Genomic DNA, 25,983 nt, shown 5'->3' on the forward strand with positions numbered 1-25,983 from the left:
CAAAATCAAGTAATTAAAGCTACAACATACTATATCTTACTACTATATCCTTTTCTCTACTTAGGTTATTTACTCCCCCCTCGATTTCCTTTTACTAATCCAACATATTAATTTTTTATTTCATTTTTACTTGTCTATTTTAACAAATCAAGAGAGATCTGTTTATTTTCTCAATTTTATCCTGATCATTCGGCAACCACTTTTCAAACTTATTGGAATACTAGTAGTCAAATTTAATATTTTCAAAGCATAATTTAATTTAAATAACTTAGTAAAATAAATATTTAATAAATAATTTTTTAAGGAGAGTGCAACAAGTCGATATTAAACTAGTAAAAGAAAACTGAGGTACTATTTAACAAAATTACAAAAGTTTTGAGCCTATAAGAGTAGCACTGATACATAAACACATGAACGATACAACACAACAACCTAGAGGAACATTGCACGTATAATACATGTTTTATTGGTACCAAATTCTTAAGTAGTACTACTACACACTACACAGAATCAATGGTCATAATGGTGCTTAAGTTCATAGGTGTAATGTACTTATCAGAACCAGTAAAAATTGTTTGAACAATAATCTTGTTTGCCTTTTCTGATGGATGGAAATTATCCCAAAATGCATATTCGTCTCTGTTAGGGCATAGATTTGATGCAGCTGTGCATAATCCAATTCCGTTGTAAGGTCCTTGTCCACAACATGCTATCTTTGATGAAACAAACCCTGTATAATAATTTGCCCATATAAAATTTGTTGATTAGCAGTTTAATTACTTATAAGATTATCGCACGTACGTCATTTGTTTTGGTTTCACATGAAGGATTGATTATTAAAGTTAAAAATAAACTTAACTTTTATACATTGACAGCAATCACAGCATAAAAAAGCTTTGCATTATCGGCTCACCTAGAAATTAAAAATAACTGTAGTAACCCTTAAAACAGTCTAGAATACGTATATAAGTTATTCTCTCCGATATTCACAATGCATGATCTTTTAAGGATTTGGCACGTCCATTAGAAAGATCACTTAATGACATGAATTAAGACGGTTATATGATTAAACTACTCAGTAGTAATTAAAAAGTAATGATAGACTTTTTAGAAATATATTCAAATCATTACAAGGATAAACTGAGACCAAATTATTCATTTTGGATCAAATATGAAAGGTTATAAAATCACTTATTGTGGAGTACTGGAGAGAGTAAATACTTAGAAAAAGCATACCGTAGTCTTGGGGATTGGTGATGAAGTCATTCTGCATTTCCATGGCATTGACAGCAACAAAGATATCAGAGCCAAGTTCTTGATTTAGACTTTTAATCATTTCAACAAGAAGTGGATTGTAAATTGCTGATGCTTGTTGAGGTCCCTTTGCGCATTCCCCATTCGAACTCCTAAAGGCTATCTCAGCTGGGACACAACCCAGTGATCCACTTCCTGTCACTAGCACTCTTCGAGCTCCTAGATCATATAGGCTCTGTACATTACTCAATATTGATTAGTTCTGGTTACTCACTAATTTCTACTTCATTATCAAGAAAACAAAATGATACTCCTAGCTAGTTCTTTTTTTTTTTTTTTTTTTCCTTTTCAAGATCCGCTTTAAGATGGTTTTTTTTCAATTTTTTTTGGCCCGTTTGCCGAAATTAATTACAGGGGTAGCTAAAATATACACAACATATACATTGATTATGTATATGTTAGGTATATTTATGTATATAGCATAAATCTATACATTTGCTGGCTATTATATTTTTTTCAAGCGGTATAAAAATGTAATTATCCCCTTCAAATTCCACTCCCACTTTTTTTCCAATAGGGCGAGTTCAAAGTGAATTTTCATGACTAACATTGCTTTTATACACTTAGCATCTTATGGTGGATAGTTTTTAGGTAAGAAAGGAGCATTGAACTCTTGTTCATTACTCAATATTTTACGTTACAAAGAGTCAAAGACAGATCCTTGGTAAAAGGCTGAGAATAAAAGGCCAAGATTGACTTGAACTTGGGGAAAACAATTAAATGCCCGTTTCTTCACAACTAATTAATTGGCATTTAGCACTAGCTACTTTTTTTTCACTCTTCTTAACAATGGGCCTAAGTTTTATGCACTAAAAAGTATCTTTATAATCCGGGCAATTTGCACGATTGTCCTTATTCGGGGGTGGTCTTTAATTATTATCCATCAAATTACTAGTCTTTAATTTTTGCCTTTCGCTTAATTACCCGAGGTTCTGGGTTCGAACCCTAGCACAGTAAAAAATAAAATAAAATCGCAAGACAGAGTTTCGTAGCAAAATTAGGCCTATTCGAGCAAAAGTTAGACCTTAAGGCAAACTTTTGCCCAGAATTAGGCCTTAAGGCAAACCTCTGCCTTAAGGCTTAAGGCCTAACTTTTGCTCAAATAGGCCTAATTTTGGGCAAATGTATGCCTTAAGACAGAGGTTTTGCAAAAGCATTGCCTTGCGATTTTTTTTTTTTTTATCGAGTGGGTCTGAACCAAAAAACCCTAGGCATTTTCGTCACTTTTTTAAGTGATGACAAAAATTAAAGCTAGAATTTGAGGGGCAAAAATTAAAGACCAGCGCCTTTGAAGGGCAATCCACCCAAAAAAAAAAAAGGTATAATCCAGTCATTTATAAAATAATTATAAATAAATTTCTATTAAAATACTTAATTGATAACCCAATAAAAATGATAACTAACATGTATCACAAGTTAAAATTCATTGGTATGTATCAAAGTTAGATACGTTGACAGTGCAATTATTATTTACACCATTAGGGTAAGTGTAAACTATCTGCATTACCATTTTAAATACTTGATTATTGTATAAATATAGTTATTTTTACACCATCAGTGCATAGAATTTAAACTCAACATAGAGCACTAATTAAATCAAATTACCTTCAAAATCTTGCGGTACTCGGCAATAATGAAATGAGAGTAATCCTCGAGGTTGTATTGAATACTTCTGGCGGAAAATGAAGTCAAGAAGTAGTTGTTGACATAGTCATTGCCACCAAGTGTAATGAGGACAAGTGCATCATTCACTAGCCTCTGAGTTTGTTCTTCTCCTATAAGTGCACTCACCCTCTCCTGGTATTGTTGGAAGTATTGAAGTTGATTGGGCATTCTTATTATATTCACCTATACATAACCCGCCAAAAACAAGTTTTAGCAAAACCAAATTAGAGACACTTTGACCAAAAAGCATATATATACACACACACACATCATCAGATCTATTGGTCTAATAAATCAAGAATAGTAGTGATTAGCTATTCTAATATAATCCTTCCATGTGGTATGGATAATTTCTTGACTTTTAAAAAAAAAAAAAAAATTAAATTTGGGAGTAAGGATTATAATGAATTTTAATCGAACCCTCACCAACAAGCAAGTTCAGTAATAACCAACGAGCTTACTACGATTCCCCAATCTCTTGATGTTGAATATGCATTTCTCAGTAAATATGAATTTTTTGTGCAAACTTTAAATTTATAGGTCAAATTTTAAATTTTAAAATATTGAAATTCTAGTTTTTAGCTGAATTTAAAATTTGAAATCAGAATTTCAAGTTGAGGCTGAAGGTTTGTCCAGTATGTAATAAACAAACACAAATTTTAAATAACTTCAAATTTGAAGTCCAAACACCTCCGATGTAAACATTATTTTTCACTTATAGCTACACAAGAAGGAATGCTGACACGTGTACAAGATATTTATACGCTCATTAACTTGTTATCTTTCTCTTCTTCTTGTTACATACGTGAGAGTCTAGACAAAAAAAATTTCTTCTTGTGGCTGTCACTAAGAAAAAAGTCACTTGCATGAGACGTCTATTGAAAATTCGTAGTTAATTCAATGGTTGACAAGATTAATTAACCTCATAAAAAAGTGTGCCAACCATACTACTCCTTGACTTTAAAATGGGGAAGCTGACAATTTGGGGAAGTGAGGAGCTAATGGCCCTATTCAACATCAAAAGTTGAAAGTAGTTACGGGTTAGTAAACACTGCGTCATCTTGATCAATTGTGACACGTAGGAAGTATTAGTAATCGAAAGATAACTACAAATAATTGCTCATCATCAGTTGAATTAGTAACTTTGAAATTAAAGCAAACGACATATTACAACACGTTGAATTCTAGTAGTACTAATGGAAGCAGATAACGTGTTGTCACACGTTAAATTTTTGACAGTGTAAAAACTTGTTGAACTGTTCGCGTGTTCACATATATAAGCTAAAAAAAAATCCGCTTTTTTACAAGTTGCTAACTTACAACCATGCACATTCACCATTTATTGTTACTAGAGACTTCCCTTGACTTATGATAGAGGATCAATTTTACTTTCCATTGAAGTTACCCTAAAATAACACAAAAGGACTTGAAAAATAATATATGCAGAATATTTAGACTTACAAATTGAATCCCAGTATCGTTAAGAATTCCAATTCCAGCAGAAGCAAAATTTGCTCCCACCAGCAACTTATTTCCTGTAAGAGCAGGATCCAAATACGGCAATGTTGGCTCAGCACCAAGCTGTTGGCCTGTTCATGCACAATTTCCATAATAAATAAACGAAAAAGAGTAAAAAATGCTTCTAACGTATTGAAAATAACTTAAATTTGTCATCCTTCCAAATATTGGATCCCAAAAGCCCTAAATGTTAATCAGAGGCGGAGCTACAATTTTGAGATATAAAGTTACTGTGTTCCTAATAAATTATTGATACATATTAATTAAGTGAATAATGGGTCTACGCTAAATTAGTTATTGGGTTCTGCCTAACCCGTAAATGCGATGCTAGTTTCTAATGAAGAGAAATACCCCACATCGACCATGTGCCTGACTCTGATATCATCATTAAATGGACTTTGGGCCTAACTTGCTCCTGTCTTAATTTCAGACTAAAAAAAGCCCCTTCTTTTAATGGAATTATGAGATGGAACATTCAGAGCTTTAATTAAATATGGTTTAATTAAATATGTGGCATCGGTTTATTAGTCCACGTAGATTTAGAGCCAAACCATAAATGACCAAACTTCAAAAACTTTCAATAACGCGTCCGATGTTTCACGTTTTGCGACTGAATAGATTTTAAAAACAACAATGTCACACGGAAGACAATTAAAAAAAAAAAAAAAAAAAAAAGAACTCTGAGGACACTCACTTATAAGATCAGGAATGTTAAAGCCATTAGAAAAACGGCCAGTAGGTTGGTGAGTGGGATAATCAACACCATAAGGTGGAGAATCAGCTCGTGCAGTAGTTGCCAAGAAGTTGTTGTTGCCATTGTCAACTAGTGAGTCTCCAAACACAAAAAAAGCACGAGGTGCACCCTCAGTGTAAGTTACAGATGTGAAAAAAGTTAGAAAAATAGCCAAGGTTGTAGCAAAACCTGGATTAGCCATTGAGAAAAAATTAAACTACTAATTGAGGAACTCTTTGTTGTGTGTTTATGAGATGTTTAGTGCAAATGACTGAAGTAATCAGGCATTTATTTATACAGGAGAAGTATTGTATTTGATTTCGTTGTTGGTTGAAGCACAATAAATAGGGGGCTTAAAAAGCATGAGAGTGAGTAAAATCTGGGGCCAACTGAGCAAAAATTTAAAAACAAGCTTTTGACAAATTTGCTTTTACGACATTTGGAGTAATTTCATGTTTTCTACCATGCAATATTTGAACATATAGCTAGTACTATACATAATAGCTAGCTTTAAGGATTTATAGTCTATCTGCAGCGCCATCGGCTCTTGTTTTTTTTTTTGGTTTTGTTTGCCATTCGTGCATAACTAAAACTAAGCGTATAAGTTTTATGCACGAATGTTGTGAAAAATGAATCCGGCTCCTCTCAATTTTCCAATATTTCCATCTTTTTAAGTTCTTACTTGAATCCATGTGAGACACGTATCATAGTTTAAAACTAATATATAGTTGAGATTTAACTAAGTAAAGCAAAATCTTAATTATGATTAGGATAATAGATATTCCATTTATTTACTTCCAAAAACTTTCACGTCACTTCTTACTTTTTTTTTTTTTGGTGGGTCGTTCTCTGTTTTCGTACTTTCCCATGACGATTGGAATTTTGGTGTGAATGAGGTTTGATCTCATGACTTTTGGGTTAGGTTCCGAATGAGAAATAAAGAGATTTTTGTCCACATAGGAAGAAGGAAAGGAATTTGTTGGATATAAATAGAAAAACACTTCTACTTTAGCTTAAAGAGTTGAGAAGATGTGAAGCCTTAGCGTCGCTCGCTCGACTTCGACTTTGGTTAAATGATACTCCCTCCGGATAAAAAAAGTGTCCATTTAGCCATTTGCACACCCCTTAAGCTACCTTTAATTAAATAGGTATTTGGATTTAATCATATAACACTTAATAGGGGTAAATCTGAAAAAATAAGGTTAATTCTTTCTTGATTTGCTAAGTGAACACTCTTTTTGACCCAAGAAAAAAAAGCTAAGTGAACACCTTTTTTGATCCGGAGGAAATATGATTGATTGATGCTACAAAATGACTCAACTTCCTGGAAAATCATTAATGAGGAAAACACTGCCAGTATATTGGTTTAGGGTCTTAGGAATAATAAATGAACTCATGCATGAGCTAATAATTAATTACCTTACTACCTTATGAATTCGGGACTTTAACCAGGCCAAAATAAGTAGTTAGCAAAAGCCTCATGAGGCTGCATTTATTTGGTACGTGGTAATGTCGCACTTGTAAACGATTTATCAGGTTCTGGAGTTGAATTCTTGAATACAGTTTACACATTGCACTACACATTTGAGATTAACAGGGGAGCGTTTCCATTCATTAACTGAATTACGTTTACAGTTCTTTGGTGGCACAGTGGCGTAATTAATTACTCCAGTACTTCTTATTTTTTAAATAAATGACAGCAATTTAGAGTACACAAGAGTAAAATCAAATTAAATTTTCATTCCTTGGACATTAAATACTTAACTTTTCGAAATTCAATCTAAATATGAGACAAATAATTAGAAGTATCTGTCGAAAAATTTAAAATATCTTATCGAACAGTTCGAAAAACTCATCTAGCTAAAGAGCTCTTTCGTGTACGGGTAAGCATTCTTAGAACTCTCTCTCATTTTTACTTATCCATTTTTGACTTTCAGACGCTCCTTAAAAATTAATAAATAAAGTATGTATTTTATTATGATATCTATATTAATTGGTGTATAGTCTCATTGGACTTGGAGAATGATTTGAAAATAAGTAATTAATGTTCAGGATAAAATAAAAAAATTATCTTTTCTTAATATGCTAAAAGTAATAAGTAAAAATAAAAATTTTGTTTTTAAAATATTGGACAAGTAAAAGTAAAACGAGAGAGTAATAGAGATTATTCGGCTTTCCAAATAAATAAAGTACTAGTACAATGTTTTATAAGGGGCTCATAAATGACTACATTAATAAGCATACTTTAGTTGGTAATCTTTGAGAAAAGACCACATTTATTGATTTGACTAGCTAATAATTAGAGATAGTGGTGATTTGAGAATGACGCGTTGATATTGCATGTGTGTGAAGAGTTAAAACTTAAAAGTCAACGGTTGTAATAGTACTGTAATTCATTGGTCTTTTGGGTTTCGGTCATTTAATTATCTCTCATGGTTTATAGTCTGTTTGGCTCAGCTTTGAAAGGACAAAAGTTGTTTATTTCTACGAATATTACTTCTTACGTTTTAATTTGCTTGTTTACTTTCATTTTTGGATCGTTTTGAAAGAGCGTCTTTTTCCTTTTTGACAATTTTTTAATATTATCTTTTCACATGAATTGACTTTCCTTTTTGATAATTTTTAATATTATCTTTTTACATGAATTGACATGTTTAGGATTATAATATTAATAACATTTTGATATATTTTACATATCTTTAGTTTAAGATTATAAAATTAATTTTTTTTTTTAACTTTCTTATTCCCGCCAAATCAAAACCAGCCAAACAAATTAAACTAAAGGAGTACTTATTTTAGAAAATAAAGGTATTGGACCAAGGTTTTGATTAGATAGAAATAAATATTTTGAATAATAACAAAAATATTTTTTTAGATGTTAATCAGGGGCGGAAAGAGTAACTCCTCCAAAAAAATAAGTGATTCTGATTTTTAAGACAAGATTATTCATATAACAAATTCAAATTTACTAAATTAATTAGACATGACTTTTCTTCCATAATTTGACACTTAAAAATACTTTGTTAAAAATATTGATCAAACATAAAATTACTAACAAAAATACATCTCAAACGATCTAAGGATATACATTTTTTAAGTATCCAAATGATAGACCTACCGAAGAAAATCAACAGCATTAAAAACTTAAAGAATGAGCAACATTTTATTCCATTTGATCGGTTGAGGAAGTTCCGGCATGATCCGTATATTCAAACTTAGAGGATCCAATGGCATTATGATCTTGTCGATAGCTTCTGATATTATTTATATCAAATTGATAATCCCTAAAAGTACAAAGAACATTATTATATGAATAACAAAAATATGATACTACACATAACAAGGATAGATATTTACTACTTAAGTGAATATGTTTGTTGATTTGGAGCGGCACTATAACTTGCCTCGTAAGTGGATTCAAATCAGGCCTCAATGCTTCTATTGAAATTTGTCTCGTAAGAATGTCTCCATAACTCAGTGGTTGCCTGATAAAGTGTTACTTCAGGATGAATCCTAACTATTTTGTTGACAAGCATTTAGGTTGATTTGGTCTTTAAAATCACTTGGCGCCCTTAGAAAATCAGTCAAAGACTCAACGCCGTCGATATTGAACTCACCATATTTGGCTAAACATTGTGGTGAAATGGAACATCTGTATCTCCTTATTACAGAAAGTTAATTTTTTTTTTGTTTTATACGCTCCTTAAGAAATATTAATTAGGAGGGGTAGTTGACTATTTTTGCCTTATTTATGTCTTGGTTATATTCTACAACAACAACAATAACATACCCAGTGAAATCTCACAATGTGGGGTCTGAGAAGGGTAAAGTGTACGTAGACCTTAACCTTATCTCGGAAGATAGGAGGGAGGTCATTTACGAAAGAGTACCAAGAGAAAACACAACGAGAAAGGTTAGATAAGCATAAGCAATTCAAAGCAAAATGCAAATGAAACTAAAGAAAGCGAATAAGTCAAGATAGAGCAGTCTGAAAAAAGGAAACAGTATCTACCACAGATAAATAAGATAATCGAAGTACAAGAAACAACATATAGTAGCAAGAATCAAAGGACAATAGATTATAGATCGAAACAGTGACTACCTACTAGCCTTCTACCCTAATCTGAGTCCTCCATAACCTCTTATCTAAGGCCATGTCCTCGATGTTGCCGACATCGCGCCATGTCCTGTCTCAGCACCTCTCCCTAATATTTTTTCGACCTACCCCTACCTCTTCTGAAACCATCCATAGCTAACCTCTCACACCTCCGCACTGAGGCATCTGTGCCTCTCCTCCTCACATGCCCAAACGATCTCAGCCTCGCTTCCCTCATCTTGTCCTCCACTGATGCTACTCCAACCTTATCCCGGATATCTTCATTCCTAATCCTATCTCGCCTGGTGTGCCCACACATCCATCGCAACATTCTCATTTTCGCAACTTTCATCTTTTGGACGTGAGAGCTCTTGACTGCCCAGCATTCTGCCCCGTACAACAAAGTCGGTCTCACAACCACTTTGTAGAACCTGCCTTTAAGTTTTGGTGGCACCTTCTTATCACACAACACTCCTGAAGCAAGCCTCTATTTATCCACCCTGCACCAATACTATGTGAGACATCATCGTCAATATCCCCATTTTCTTGTATAACAGACCCAAGATATTTGAAACTTCTTTTCTTTCGGATGGCCTGGGTACCAAGCCTCACTTCCACGCCAGGCTCATGTGTCACGTCACTGAACTTGCACTCCATGTACTCTGTCTTGGTCCTACTCAACTTGAATCCTTTAGACTCGAGAGTTTATCTCCAAACCTCCAGCTTAGCATTCACTCTGCTGCGTAGCTCGTCAATCAAGACTATGTCATCCGCAAATAACATACACCATGGCATCTTACCTAGAATTTGTCGCGTCAAAAAATCTATTACTAAGGCAAATAAAAATGGGCTAAGAGCTGATCCCTGGTGCAACCCGATCTCCACTGGAAAGTGCTCCGAGTCTCCTCCCACTGTCCTTACCCTGGTCTTAGCTCCCTCATACATGTCCTTGATCGCCCTAATGTACGCTACAGGTACACCTCTGGCCTCCAAGCATATCCATAAAACCTATCTTGGCACTTTGTCGGAAGCCTTTTCTAGGTCGATAAAAACAATGTGCAAGTCCTTCTTCCTCTCCCTATACTGCTCCACCAGTCTCCTCACAAGATGGATGGCTTCTGTAGTCAACCGCCTCAACATGAATCTGAACTGGTTCTTTGAAATGGACACGCCTCTTCTCACCCTCATCTCCACCACCCTTTCCCACACTTTCATAGTGTGGGTTAGCAGCTTGATTCCTCTATAGTTGTTGCAACTTTGAATATCACCATTGTTCTTATACAAAGGAACCATCATACTCCACCTCCATTCCTCAGGCATCTTCGCCGTCTTAAAAATAACGTCTTGGTTATATTCTCTTTCCATTAAATGTTTACTCTATTTATGTGTCATTTTCATTAATGACAAAGTTCTACTAAGGGTAGTATAGAAAAATAATAATTAATTATGTCTTGAACTTCTAAAACGAAAAATAATTTGAGACAACTATTTTTAGTAATCACGATAAATAATTAGAGAGGAAAAGAGTATATCTTAGTGATAAATATTTTGTATTCAAATGTTATTATAAACTTAACACTGGATTTTGGTGGACACAGAATAACCCTTGTGAGCAGTGTTTTCAGAGGTGTTTTTGGCGTGAGTCCTGGGGCGAGGAGTACCAAAAATGCTCCATGGCGCAAATGAAAGGCGTCCGAGCGTAAAAACGTAAGCCCGGGGCGTAAAGGCATATGCCTCGGGCGTTAAATTTAATTTTTAATATTTTAAAAGTATTTTTATTATAAATTATGATTTTCATTATTGGTATAATGATGTTTATACTTTATGTTATCCCGTTTTCATGTTGTTATGATTTTTCCTAAATATGTAAATAAAGAAAGCAACTCTCATAGAAAATAACACTGTCATAAATAGTATTTTTTAAATGATTATGTCTAAAACTGATATGACAGAGATTTTCATTGCTCTTACACGCTTTTGCCCTTCTCCTTCTTTGAATATATAAAGAAAAGTTAGTGCAAATATTAGTTGAGGTTGGGAAAGAGTAATAGATCTGGAGATTGATGATGAAGTGAATGAAGATTTCATTTTAAAGATTATCTAGGCCATTAACATTTTTTGTTTTGGTACCTTTCTCAAATAATGTTTATAATAATTCTTTTTATATTATTGGTGATTTATTGTAGAATTATAATGAAAACTGTACATGTGCTTATTTTTTAGTAATAAAATTATAAAATTGAAGATACATGAGACATACGCCCCGTAGATCCATGAGACTTACGCCCCATACTGGGTAAAACGGCTCACTTCGCGCCTCCGCCTCTGAAAACACTGCTTGTGAGTGGTCTCACCGTCCCAGAACAACGTAACCCTAACAATTTGAACATTTGACATTTTTCAAGGAGGCTGAAAAATATCAAGAGTAGACTAAAAGCAACGTTCTTTGAAGTTAGGAGTTTGATGAATTTTAGCTTATCTAAAGTACGATTTAAATATACTCCGGATGAGTTTTTGGACAAAAAATCTTGTGAAAAAGTGCAATATAGCGCATAAAATTTCTACACTTTGCACTTTTAGGTCAGATCAAGTACAGACTAACAGTAGAATTGTTTCAGAAAAATACAGATGAATTATTGACCCAGATATCCTAGGAAATTCTGAGCTATATGAGCAAAATAATTGAGTGTGACCGTTAGGCCTGGTTCGTTTACTTGGGTTATATAGTGCAAAAAATTCCTACGCTAAAAGTAGGAAATGTCAATTATTATTTTTTGGGTCATTCGCACATATGTCCTTATTCGAGGTGATCTTTAATCTTTTCCCCTCAAATTGCTGGTTTTTAATTTTTGTCCTTCGGCACTTTAAGTGGCCAAAATACCCCTGAGATTCTGGGTTCGAACCCCAGGAAAGTATAAAAAAATAAAATTCGTAAGGTAGAATTTCGTAGCAAATTAGGCCTATTCGGTGAGGCCTAACTTTTGTATAATCCCAGTAGAGTAAAAAAAGTTTTAATTTCGCAAGACAAACTTTTGAGTTATCGCGAAGCCTTGCCTTGCAATTTTTTTTTTTTACTGTGCAGGAATCTAAATCAAGAATCTGAGAATATTTTCGACCACTTTTTAAACGAAGGTCAAAAATTAAAGACCGGCCATTTGAGGGACAAATATTAAAGACCGGGGCCTTTAAAATGTAATCCGCGCCAAATTTTTTTTTTTCACCATCAGTTTGGTCCATTCGGCGTATAGGTCAATAATGATTTCACATCTTTTTGCGCAGATTGCCCTTCTTTTGGGGTGGTCTTTAAATTTTGTCCCTCATATTTGTGGTCTTTAAATTTTTCCCCCCATATTGCTGGTCTTTAATTTTTGCCATTCGCGTTGCAATCCTGAGCTTCGCGCAGAAATCATGAGGTTCTGGGTTTGAACCCCCGCTCAAGCATAAATTAAAAAAAAAAAATCGCAAGGCAAGGTTTGGGTAGCGTGTATGCCGGACCCGGCATACACTTGTTAAGGAATAATCAAAGTTATACCGGACCCGACATACTCATGCCTTATGGGCAAACTTGGCATAAGTATGCCGGGTCCGGCATAACTTTGGTTATTCCTTAGCAAGTGTATGCCGGGTTTGGCATACTTATGGACAGACTTTTAGTTAAGCCTTAACTAAAAGTCTTTTCCTAGTTATGCCTTATGGGACAGACTTTTAGTTAAGACATAACTAAAAGTATGCCCCATAAGATATAACTTTTCCTTAAGACATAGACTTTGCCTTATAAGGCAAACTTTTAGTTATGCCTTAAGGAAAAGTTCCGCCTTATGGGCATACTTTTAGTTATGCCTTATGGGGCAGACTTTTAGTTAAGGCATAACTAAAAGTATGCCCCTTAAGACATAAACTTTGCCTTATAAGGCGGAACTTATAGTTATGCCGGGTCCGGCATAACTTTAGTTATTCCTTAAGGAAAAGTTTCGCCTTATGGGGCATACTTTTAGTTATGTCTTATGGGGCACACTTTTAGTTAAGGCATAACTAAAAGTTTACCTTGAAAAGTAAAAAAAATAATATATGCCTCAAGGCAAAGTCTGCCCCCATCGGCAGACTTTTGGTTAAACATAACTAAAATTCTGCCGGTGGGGGCATAGCGAAATTCAAACTCTGCCTTGCGATTTTTTTAAATTTTTTTGACTAAGTGGGGGTTCGAACCTGGAACTCATGTGTTATATCCCATATTTTGTACGTCGGAATATTCTAAGTTGGTTGCGACAAGTTATGGACAAGGCTATTTTTCCGACTTTGTCTTAAGCCATAAGTTGCTTATGATTTTATTGGTATGGAATATTAAGGAATTTGGGGTTAAAAGTGAATTATGAAAAGTTGAACATTTCATGAAAATTTGGGGCTAGAAGTTGAAATTATTTTTTCATGAAATTAAGGGCTATGGCCGTGTGGCACATGTGTGGGCCATGGGCCACATGTGTTAATTATATAAGTAGACATAAGATGACTAATTAAGTCATTTTCATCATTTTCACCTTAAGAAAATTCAAGAAGTTTGGAGAAAGAGAGAGGAGTGGCATTCGGCCATGGCTTGGCCGAAACCCTTGCCCAAAACTTGATCAACAAAAATTATTTTCTCCTAGCTTTTCTACCAATTGGAAGGTCCTCGTTAACGTGGAGTAGTTTTTGAAGCAAGCAAAGCGTTCATTCTTGCGATTCTCAACTCTAGCCGAGGAAGGAACTAGGTGAAGAGGTGAGGTTTAGTCTTCTTTATATGTTTTATAGGTGTTTGTGCATTTTGTGATATGTAGAAATGAATTAAACTCATGAAATTATGTGTGTGAAAGTTGAGCCGTGGGTGTGGGTTTGGCCGTGCATGTGTGGTGTCGAATAGGAGTGAAGAACTAATTTCATTTAGTATATTTTGGTTGTTGTGTTGTGGATTATGTGATGAAAATGAAAGTATTAGATGACACAAGTTGAAGTTGGGACCGTTTGGGAGTTAATGTAGAAGTTAGTATATTGGCAATATAGTTTCTTGCATTTACATGAATGATATTGTAATACGTGGTTGTTGATATAGTTTATGAATTTGGAAGAAAGAAATGTGGTATTGTTGTTTTCTTGAACTTGGAAGGTTTCGGGTTGCATTATGTAGTGGATGGGCTGATTTGAATATTTTGTGGATTGTCCGAAGTGTTCTTGAATCTTGTTTAAATGGTTTGGATTAGTACTTGAACGTGTGAATATTGATGTTGGTTTGATCGTATGCGGTTGATTTGAATGGAAATGAAATATCGTCGCATTGTATAGAAAAGAGTTACTAATGTTAGAATGCGTTTTGAATTCATTATTGATGTTGTTGGTATTGTTGTTGATAATATTGGCCGAGTTGAATTCTCGGGGTTGTTGAGCTTATAGGGGAAATCTTTGCCCAAATTTCTGTAAATAAGGTGATGGCTTGGGATTGAATCCTTAAGTACTTAAAGCTAATGTTTGGTGTTTACTGACGTTATTGTAGCTCTTGGTGGATTAGTACTTGAACGTGTGAATATTGATGTTGGTTTGATCGTATGCGGTTGATTTGAATGGAAATGAAATATCGTCGCATTGTATAGAAAAGAGTTACTAATGTTAGAATGCGTTTTGAATTCATTATTGATGTTGTTGGTATTGTTGTTGATAATATTGGTAGGAGTTGAATTCTCGGGGTTGTTGAGCTTATAGGGGAAATCTTTGCAAATTTACGTAAATAAGGTGATGGCTTGGGATTGAATCTTAAGTACTTAAAGCTAATGTTTGGTGTTTACTGACGTTATTGTAGCTCTTGGTGGATTAGTACTTGAACGTGTGAATATTGATGTTGGTTTGATCGTATGCGGTTGATTTGAATGGAAATGAAATATCGTCGCATTGTATAGAAAAGAGTTACTAATGTTAGAATGCGTTTTGAATTCATTATTGATGTTGTTGGTATTGTTGTTGATAATATTGGCAGTTGAATTCTCGGGGTTGTTGAGCTTATAGGGAAATCTTGCCCAATTTACGTAAATAAGGTGATGGCTTGGGATTGAATCCTTAAGTACTTAAAGCTAATGTTTGGTGTTTACTGACGTTATTGTAGCTCTTGGAGAGCCCGAGACTTAAGTTTGGATTAGCTTAGGGAGCGAATGAGGTATGTAAAACTTATCCTTCTTTCTTTTGGCATGTCTTAGACGTAAGTAAGTTATGATATGTTATGAGCCTTGGGGGTAACTCTATTCTTAAGTTCCGAGCATATTTATGATTCATATTTGCTTCTTGATGTTAGCATCCCTAATATGGTCAAGCTATGGTCTTTATGTCTTTGATATGATTGGATTTAAAATGTTGAATAAACGGTTTTGTTCCTAAAGGGTCCTATGTCTAAAAATGTCTGTAACTTTCATAGACAGAACCGGATTGCTTTGAAACGTTCGTAGAAAGTTTTATAGCGTATAATGCCCCCAACTTTCATGTATGGTCTCGGATTGCTATGAAATGCTCGTTAAGTGGTCTATAATGAATAACGCCCGTAACTTTCATAGACGGGCTCGGATTGATTTGATATATGGCTATGATCTTTACGATTCTCTGATACGCTTATGATGTGTGATATGTCTCCGAGGGGCATCCGAAAGATATTTGACATAACTATGATCCCGAGACACGAGCGTTGATCTGTTTACGTATTTGCCGAGTCTCAAAGATGGTTCATGTGTGTATGTGTATGTGGCTTCTTATTACTCTGCTCGTGCCTACTATGACATCTTTCACCGAGTCCCGGGCCAGGTATGTATTCGTGCACAGTCTATTGCATTATTCACCGAGTCCCTCATTAGAGGGCCGGGTACGGTATATATATATGATGATATGCTCTCATTCACCGAGTCCCGAAAGGGCCGGGTACGTTATTCACCGAGTCCCTCACTAGACGGCCGGGTACGGTATGTATATGATTCTTTCACCGAGTCCCTCACCAGAGGGCCGGGTACGGTATATATATGTATGATGATGACATGATGGTATGATGACATGTGTATGATGATCTTAGTTACCGAGTCCCTCACTGGAGGGTCGGGACACGATATATATGCATACGTACAGGATAACTATTCACTTATGTTTCTAAGTCCCAGAATGAATTGGATATGATATTGACACGCATGATTTTTGTTTCAAAGGCAAGCCTTACGAGTTTCTGGTTATTGTACTAATTTTCTGTACTCCTGATTCAGTATGATCCTGTTTACTGTATTTCATGCTTTACATGCTCAGTACATATTCCGTACTGACCCCCTTTCTTCGGGGGCTGCGTTTCATGCCACACAGGTATATACAGATGAGTAAAAAATGTTCCAGCTGGATTGGCGAGCTCCATTTCCTCCGGAGTCTTTGCCGAGTCAGAGCATTTATGATGTGGCATCATGTCCTATGTTAGAGACTTTGCAGACAGAGTCACGTGTATGATATGTCAGTTTTGTAAACGGCTCTATAAGCCGATGTATCATTATGCATTATATTACTGATTTCATATGATCAAAGATTTTATTTGATTTGGAAAAGATGAAAAGCATGTTGTCCTTTGAAAGGTTTTCATTTTTGCACTTATGTTATGATTTGAGGGCCCAATATGATTATGAGTATCACGAGAGTCAGCGGGTTCGCTCGGCCCTAAGTAAGGGTCGGGTGCCCATCATGCCCTATTGGTAATTAGGGTGTGACACCATGAGTTTTAGCCGAAGGGCAAAAGTTAAAGATTACAAATATGAGGGGCAAAATTTAAAGGCCACCCCAAAAGAAGGGAAAGTCACAGAATTGCCCATGATTTTAAGTGAGTTTACTTCGAATAATTCTATGATCATTTTACTACTATATAGAAGCAAACCCATGCTTCGTCGTCAGTCACCTTGAAAAAAAATATATATATAAGGTGGGCCCTATACTAAAAACACCAAGCAATATATAAAAAAAAAAGGCAAAAAAGTGGGCCCCACCATCTCCAAACTCATGTAAAAAAAATGACCCCATATTAAAAAAAAAAAGCAATATAAAAAAAAAAAGTAGATCTCATATTAAAAAAAAAAAAACGTGCACCTCATATTAAAAAATCATACCCCCATTAAGTTAATAATGGTGGATTCATTGCCACATGCGTATTAACTCATTAGTGGGAGCAAATGAAATTATTGTACAGCAAAAAACATAGACCCCATATTATTGCTTTTCTTCAAAAGATTAAGTAGTCAAACCATACAATTTCCTTTCTTTTCTTATATCAGCCTGAGATCTAATCTAGATATTTAACTGTTGTATTTACTATTCCGCGATGTCATTTATTTGTTATGTTTACTAAAATAAATATACTTATAATATTTATGTTTTAAATAAGATAGAATTTAATTACTTTTTCATTTTTATTCTTACTCTAATAAATATGAAAAGAGACTAATGTCGTAAAAAAAAATATTAAATGGAGATCAAATAATGAATAAGGTAAATTAGTCAAATTATAATTAACGTTTCCTTAAAAAATCGTGCAAAAGACAATATGACAAGTAAAATGAGCTAAACCAAGAATATTTATCAAAAATTAAAAAATTGTAGTTTTTTTTTAAATAGAAAATCAAATTTCTACTTTGTTTCGTTTTAAACATGTAAAATTAATTTAATAATTTGAGAGGATGAATTACAGTTCCACATCCAGCAAGGAAGACAAGCAAAGGCATAAATTGGATTCCCGGCTGACTCTTCTTCTTTGAAGCATTCAGAGAGAATCAAGATTGGCTTAGTCGGATCTTTGGGCAATTGCCTATTTTCCACAAGAGATTTCTCTCCTCCGAGGCTTGAGAGCTTATTCCCTTCTTGTTCACCTTTCTTTTTCTTTACTTATTTTCTTTATTGAATGATTGACTCAATAGCTTTCTTCCTTCAATTAGAAAAGGGGCCAATGGAAACTCAGGAGCTTCACTCAGAGCTTAATCAAAATTTGATAAAAAATAATAATTATTGTTTAGGTCCAATCTACATACATTAACAATAGAATATTTTACACCTTTAAAGGATATCTCCAAACTTATGTAAAAGAAAAAAAGAAAAAAAAAGTGGACCCCATATTAAAAAAAACAAGCAATATATATAAAAAAAAAAGGTTGACCCCATATTTAAAAAAAATAATGTCAAAAAAAAAACCGTGCACCCCATATTAAAAAATCACACTCCCATTAAGTCAATAATGGTGGATTCATTGCCACATGCGTATCAACCCATTAGTGGGAGCAAATGAAATTAAAATCATAACAAAAAAACATGAACCCCATATTATTGCTTTTCTTCAAAAGGTTAAGTAGCCAAACCATACAATTTCCTTTCTTTTCTTATATTAGTCTGAGATCTAATCTAGATATTTAACTGTTATATTTGCTATTCCGCGATGTCATTTATTTGTTATGTTTACTAAAATAAATATACTTAAAATATTTATATTTTAAAATAAGATAGAATTTAATTACTTTTTCATTTTTATTCTTACTCTAATAAATGTGAAAAGAGATTAATGTCGTAAAATAAAAAATAATATTAAATGGAGATCAAATAATGAATAAGGTAAATTAGTCAAATTATAATTCTAATTGACGTTTCCTTAAAAAATCATGCAAAAGACAACATGACAAGTAAAATGAGCTAAACCAAGAATATTTACCAAAAGTTAAAAAATAGTACTTCTTCGTTTAAATAGAAAATCAAATTTCTACTTTGTTTCGTTTTAAATATGTAAAATTAATTTAATAATTAGAATTAGAATTATCCAAATCAAAATTTGATAAAAAATAATAATTATTGTTTACGTCCAATCTACATACATTAACAATAGAATATTTTACACCTTTAAATTAATCGAATTAAAATTCAAAGTATCAACTGATGCTTAAATATTTATTGTTTTATCTCAAAGAGAGGAAAATAGTTTTCTTTTAAACAAGTCTTCTCTTTTAAAAAGTATTAATAAATTTTTGCAAACTTTGTATTCGTAGCAAACACTAATATAATAAAATTTTAGATACGGAGCACAAACTATAATTTTATATTAATCGTGTTTTGAACATAATGTATGTGTGTGTATATATATATATATATATATAAATATAAACAGTGTAAACTTATGTATGTTTATTAATAATATAAAATATATATTATTAATATTCAAATACAACTATATATACATTGATACATTATAATTTAAAGTGTTGAGCGCACGAACATACACCGTCCAGTATATTTCATAAAGATTTGATCCTTTCTTTAAAGTTCACCCGTCTGCCATGCTCACATAGTCAACACTCATACTCACACCGAAAGAACATAGAGATCCTAATACTAGTGGGGTCATTGGTACTTATGTCCCTATTTTGTGCTGGGCTTTAACTGTTATCCTCCGTAACAAATGGGGTCATTTGCACGATTGTCATTAATTTTTGTCCCCCCCATTTGGTAGTCTTTAATTTTTGTCTTTCGATTTTTTTTTTTTTTTTTAATTTCTGATTCAACCTTCCTCTCAATTAAAAAAATTTTAAAAAAATTTGCAAGGTAGACTTTTGTAAGGCAAATTTTCAAACTCTAATTTAAGGTACAATTTTGCCTTCTGCTTCAGGCATAAGACAAAAGGTTTGCCTTTAGGTAATTTTTAATTTTACAAACCTCTGCCTTAAGGCTTAACTTTAGCCCGAATAGACCTAATTTGTGCAAAAGTTAGGCCTTAAGGAAGAGATTTGTCTTAAGGCCTAATTTTGGGTAAAAGTTTACCTTAGGCAAACCTCTGCGCCTTAGGCAAACCTCTGCTTTAAGGCCTAACTTTTGTCCGAATAGGCCAAACTTTGCTACAAACCTCTGCCTTGTGAATTTTTTTTACTGAGCTAGGATTCGAACCTAGAACCTCAGGTATTAGGTGAAGGACAAAAATTAAAGACCACCAATTTGAGGGGAAAAAATTAAAGACTAGTGCCTTTGAAGGGCAATCAGCACAAAAAAATGAATTTTTTACTTGTATAAATTTATATTTTCGCATTATAATATGTAAGTATAAGTTATGGCCCGCGCACTTAAAAAACTTATTCCCCACTAGGCATATATTCAATTTTAAAGAACATAAATTTATATTTTCACCTCATAATATTCACAAGTTACGTCCCACATCCCTAAAGAAATTATGTCCTGTTAGGCATAAATTCGATTTTAAAGGCCAAAAATGAAAGACCGATCCATTTGAAGAACAAACCGTGCAATTAAATGAAAATACTTTGCAAAAACTAGACCAATGTCCAACACTACTACAAAAAGGGCGATTCGTACTTCTTTTGGGGTGGTCTTTAAATTTTGCCCCTCATATTTGTTGTCTTTAAGTTTGCCCTTCGCTCGGATACTTGAGGTTCTGGGTTCGAATCCCCGCTCAAGCATAGAATAAAATAATAATTTCACAAGGCAGGGCTGGGGGAGTGTATGCCGGATCCAGCATAAAGTCCTTAAGAAAAAACTAAAGTTATCGGAGGGCATAACTTTTCCTCGCAAGGTTTAGTTACGCGTATGGGGCAAAACTTTTCCTTAAGGAACTATGCCTTGTATGGGTCGACTTTTAATTAAAGCATAACAAAAGTATCTTTCCAGGCTAAAAATAACTTTTCCTTAAGGCATAGACTTTGCGCTTATAAGGCAAACTTTTAGTTATGCGCAGGAAAAGTTCCGCCTTATGGACATACTTTTAGTTATGTCTTATGGGGTACACTTTTAGTTAAGGCATAACTAAAACTATGTCCCATAAGGCGGAACTTTTTTGCGCAAGATAACTAAAAGTTTGCCTTGAAAAATAAAAAAAATAAAATATATGTCTCAAGGCAAAGTCTGCCCCCTCCGGCATAACTTTAGTTTTTCCTTAAGGATTGTATGCCGGATCCGGCATACACTCCCACCAGCCCTGCCTTGCAAAACTATTTTTTTATTTTATGCATGAGCGGAGGTTCGAATCCAGAACCTCAGATCCAAGTCGAATAAGCAAAACTTAAAGAACACAAATATGATGAAAGAAATTTAAAGACCACCCCAAAAGAAGGGCAATCCGTGCAAAAAAATGCTACAAAAACAGCTGGCCCAATTATTTCAGTTTACTTTCCTGAAAAGAAAGGGGAAAAAACACACACACACACACAAAAAGAGAAAAACAAAGAACGTTTTGCCAGCTCAATCATCATCATCATCAGTTTTTGCTTGACCAAAAATGTACAAAAACAGGAAGAAACCATAGAGAAGTCAATTCTTCAAGAAATTATTAGGGTTTTTTCTGTATAGAATCGTAGAAGAGAAATGTCAACGTCATGTTGCCAAGGTCTCATAGCATTTGTTTTGAAATTCCTCAATTTCTTACAAACCTTCATTGGTGTTTCCATTATCATTTACTCTGCTTATATGCTTAACCACTGGCAACATCACCACAACCTTCTTACTCATTATCATGATGCCCAATTCTCCAATTTGGCCTCAATTGTAGCTTTTCAAGATGGCTATCAGTTTAATAAAAATTCGCTTCCAGCTCCATGGTATTTTGTTTCTTTCTTTCCTATTTTTATTTATTTTAAAAAAAAGATATAATGGTCAAAAACACGCCTGAATTATCACTTTTTTGCGAGTTTCATGCCTGAACTATTACAAATTATTTATCAAAACACATTTCGAATTAAAGAGTCAGCGTCCATGTGGACCAAATTTTATGGGTTAATTAAGTTGTCGCATGCCTTTTGGCGATTGTATTCAAGACTTGGTCTAGTCAGGTTCGAGGGGTGTTTTAAGAAATAGCTGGTGATAGTTCAGGTAGAAACCGCAAATAACTGATAGTTCAGGTAGGAAACTCGCAAAAAAGTGATACCTGATAGTTGTTAGTTTGAGATCATTTTTTTAAGGAATTGGAGCGACAAAAGGGCGGAAGGGATTGAATGCTAATGATAGAATTGAGCGTGAAGTTTAGTAGGCGTTTGGCCATAGATTCCAAATATTTTTCAGTTTATTTGGAATTTATGGAGTTGGAGTTGTGTTTGGTTATACTTTTTGCAAGAATATTTGGAATAATGTTCAGGTTTGAATATACTTTACATACAACTTCAGAAATGAAAAGTGAGTTGGAAAACAGGTTATAAGCTGTTTTCCAAATTTGAAATACAATTTCAAGTTGGATTTGGAATTTTCATGGCCAAACATTAATTTTTAAATAAAGTGAAAAATTAATCCGGAAAGAGAGTGAATATCTTTTATGGCCAAACGGGTCCTTATACTTAATTGCAGCTGACCACTTCCATGTAGATTATGGCGATATGATAAGTTATTGATATGGTTTGCTTGTTTCTTCAGGTTTATATATGCATTCATGGGAATTGGTATCATCTTATGTTGTATCACTTGTATAGGGCATGTTGGTGCTGAAGCTGTTAATGGATGTTGCCTTTGCTTTGTATCCTTCTTTGTCCTTTGCATTTCACTGCTTCCGTTGTTTATGTTTCTGATAGATGTGAATATAATGACCGTTAAGTTGTTATGTACAATGCATATCTTTTGGGTTGATTTTGTAGCTGAAAGAAAATGATATGCTACCTAGAAGTGAACGCACATTCAGCTCTGTCATAGGTGGATGTCTATTAGTAATATTTTGTCTCTGAATAGGAGTTGTGTAATATGAGAAACTCAGACCTGGAATCTTCATCCTTCACCATGTTTGGAGAGTATATGATGAAAAGGATCGATCAATCAATCAATCGACCAACCAATTAACTACTTAATCCAGTAGGGTATATGATGAAAGGGATTCTTTCGCAGAAAATGAAAACTAAACACATGAATTATCTCAAATGGATAGTGTGATCAATTTGAGATTGGATGTTATTCATGTTGTCCGCTTACTTCAAAAATTGCAAAAAGCTCTTCCTGTTCTTATTTACGAAGGAAAGGAATTTGGATCACTCCTAAGGGAGAAGCGGATCGGTAGACCCTTTAGAGGCAAATAATATTATAATCTTAAAGTTTTTTTACCTAATTCTACTATGTCTTTTTGTTTTCTTGCTTTATACGGTGACCAAATGAAGCATAAAAACGTAAAGTTGTTAGACTGCACATCATTATATTGCTTCTCAAGTTTCCTAGCTTCAATTAAGTGCTAATTCATGAATTGATATAAGCAGCTATTACTGATTGACTGTCAGCCTTGACCACTTAAAAATACTAGTACTCTTTGCTGATGACGGTTTTTGTACTCCTGGAAATAAGTCTGGTATCATTTATTGCACTTGATCGCCGTTGGGAGAAGGTGAGCCGTTTCTTTCAGATCTACTCTTCTCCTGGTGTAGAGGTTCTATCATGGTTTACCTGTTAATAATTCAAATTCGGACACCTGTTTTGTCTCTTCCTAGGATCTTCCAATGGACCCAACTGGAGAACTTCACAGCCTTCGCACCTTTATCGAACAAAATATGGATATTTGTAAGTGGATTGGCATTGCTGTCATTGTAATCCAGGCAGGTTTTCTTTGAACTTCAAGGTCTTCTAAGATTTTATTATATTTTTCTTGTTTGTTTTGAATACCCGTCATCCAGATTAGGTGATGATTCTCATTGGTGTGGAAATTGAGAAAGTCTGGATTACTATGTATATGTTATCTGTGGCATTAGAATGTGCAATTGCTATTATTGAAAAGGTGTTACATCAACTTTACGTCACATTAGTGATGCTATATTAATCAACTTTACCTGATGTTACATTAATCAACTTTGCCTTTGGGGGTTCTTGCGGATAGTATGTTTTCTTTAACTGGGGAAGTGATGCGAAATTTCCCGGGATATACTCTTTTCATATGATACGCACTAAAGTGTGGTTTTTCAACCTATGAGCACGAGTGGTGGACAAGAATGAAAGACATGGTCAAAACAGTAGAAGATGAACCCATTTATGGTTTTTGGCTTGTGCTCTTGTGATTGGTTTGGTGTTTTAAATCTTCTTCTTACTGTTTGTTTGGTGTATGGTCCATGTGCTAAAATCTTATTCTTGCCATCATTTCCAGGCATTCTCCTTATTTCTCTCAATTGTTCTCAGAGCTTTGGTTAGCCCTAGAATAAACCATGATATGGAGGGAGATTATGATGTTATTGGAAGAACAAGGGAGCCACTGCTTGATCCACATTTAAGCCAAACATCTGTGTTAGCTAAAGGTGATGCAAGAGGTGGCCATTCGGACATCTGGAGTTCACGGATGAGGGAAAAGGTATGTTTAAAAGATGTTTAATATATGTCAGTGATCTTCCATTGATTTTCAATGGAATATATTAAAGGGCAACACTTAGGCTGTCGTTTTAATTTGCTTAGTAGCATACTGGCTGTTCAGACGAGCTCTAGGACTTCGAGGTTTAAACGGTAAAAGTAGTTTTCTGCGGATTAATATGTAAATAAGTGGTTGGAACCCTAATAGGCGAAATTCAGGTGCTTATGTTCCCTTTCATTTTTACCTATTCTTCAAGGATATCAAAGAGACAGGTCTAGCACGTACTATTGAATCTGGTTAAGAGATCACCTTATCATGTCTTGTTGGTAGTTCGCGGTCTTTTTCAAGTGCTCGTAAGGAGACTAGTTTCAGTTACTCTGCATTTTAGTTATCGTTATATATAATTTTTAGTTGTTGCTTGTACGAACGGAGATGCTTGTGCTTCAAACTTGATGCACCTGAATTACGTTGAAGTTGCAAATATGGGGACCCTGCAAATTTAGTTAGGCAGGGAGGCAGATTTTTGGCCGTATCATACAGTTATTGACTGCAGTTGGATGCGGTTGAGCAATATTCCCTTCAATATGTGCAACTTATGAGTTTGTGGTCCTCCTCTTGGAAAAAGCAGTATGTGGTCCAACTATCCACTTTGTGCCCCTGTCTTACTGTTATTATGAAGTAATAAATGAGATTCTTAATTTTGGAACATGTGAACTTAGGTTGATTTGTTGCAACGCTGAATCCTTATGAACTTTATCTGCTTCCTTCAACAAGATTTATTATGTGGTTTTCCATCTGGGACAAGGCTGTTTCTTTAGATTTTGATGATCCACTCTTTACACTAATATTTCTGAAATATTTATTTTCCTTGTTGACCTTTGACATCCAGTATCATTTGGATGGAGAAGGTAGGCAGCATATACCAAGCCAAAACCCATCATGAGGATAGTAAGAAACACAGAGGACGTTGAATCTCATGGAATAGAGAAACTGGCAACATGCGTGAGTATGAAACCTTGTTCAATGATTGTGTACCATAAATTCTAAACCTTTCATTTGCTGTCTGTTTATGTAAGGGCATTGTACATATGTCTGCAGAAAGCATACTGATTTAGACATTGCAAGGCTGGAATGCATAGAAATGCATATCACCTTTGTTGATTGGTCTTGTTAATAGGGCGTGGGAAGCACTTTACCAGAGTGCATTTCTAGGTTGGAGTCATAGTGAAATTTGATCTCTTTTTAATTCTTCCAGGTGTAGCAACAATTGTGTATTGAGTCTCAATGCATGGTTTTTCAAGCTACATTGATATGCTTATTTTTCTACTGAAGTCACTAATCTGAAGTCAC

The 25,983-nt window shown here is 34.4% G+C and overlaps 2 protein-coding genes across 2 annotated transcripts; one reads left to right on the top strand and one right to left on the bottom strand.

The window, feature by feature from the left end:
* Positions 1–349: 349 nt before the first annotated feature.
* LOC132069192 (GDSL esterase/lipase LTL1-like) lies at positions 350–5,934 on the bottom strand. Its single transcript, XM_059462625.1, has 5 exons — positions 5,192–5,934; positions 4,441–4,568; positions 2,920–3,162; positions 1,237–1,489; positions 350–730 (listed from the first exon to the last, which is right to left on the bottom strand). The coding sequence occupies exons 1-5, from the start codon at positions 5,430–5,432 to the stop codon at positions 501–503; spliced, it is 1,095 nt and encodes a 364-aa protein (XP_059318608.1). The 5' UTR covers positions 5,433–5,934; the 3' UTR covers positions 350–500.
* Positions 5,935–21,514: 15,580 nt separating this feature from the next.
* LOC132050147 (tetraspanin-20) lies at positions 21,515–25,937 on the top strand. Its single transcript, XM_059441229.1, has 6 exons — positions 21,515–21,931; positions 22,737–22,836; positions 23,605–23,685; positions 23,789–23,893; positions 24,436–24,636; positions 25,523–25,937. Exons 1-6 carry the CDS (start codon positions 21,699–21,701, stop codon positions 25,574–25,576), a joined length of 774 nt encoding a protein of 257 aa, XP_059297212.1. The 5' UTR covers positions 21,515–21,698; the 3' UTR covers positions 25,577–25,937.
* The last annotated feature ends 46 nt before the right edge of the window (positions 25,938–25,983 follow it).

The sequence above is a fragment of the Lycium ferocissimum genome, chromosome 1 (genome assembly GCF_029784015.1).
Source record: "Lycium ferocissimum isolate CSIRO_LF1 chromosome 1, AGI_CSIRO_Lferr_CH_V1, whole genome shotgun sequence".
In the NCBI taxonomy this organism is placed as follows: Eukaryota; Viridiplantae; Streptophyta; class Magnoliopsida; order Solanales; family Solanaceae; genus Lycium; species Lycium ferocissimum.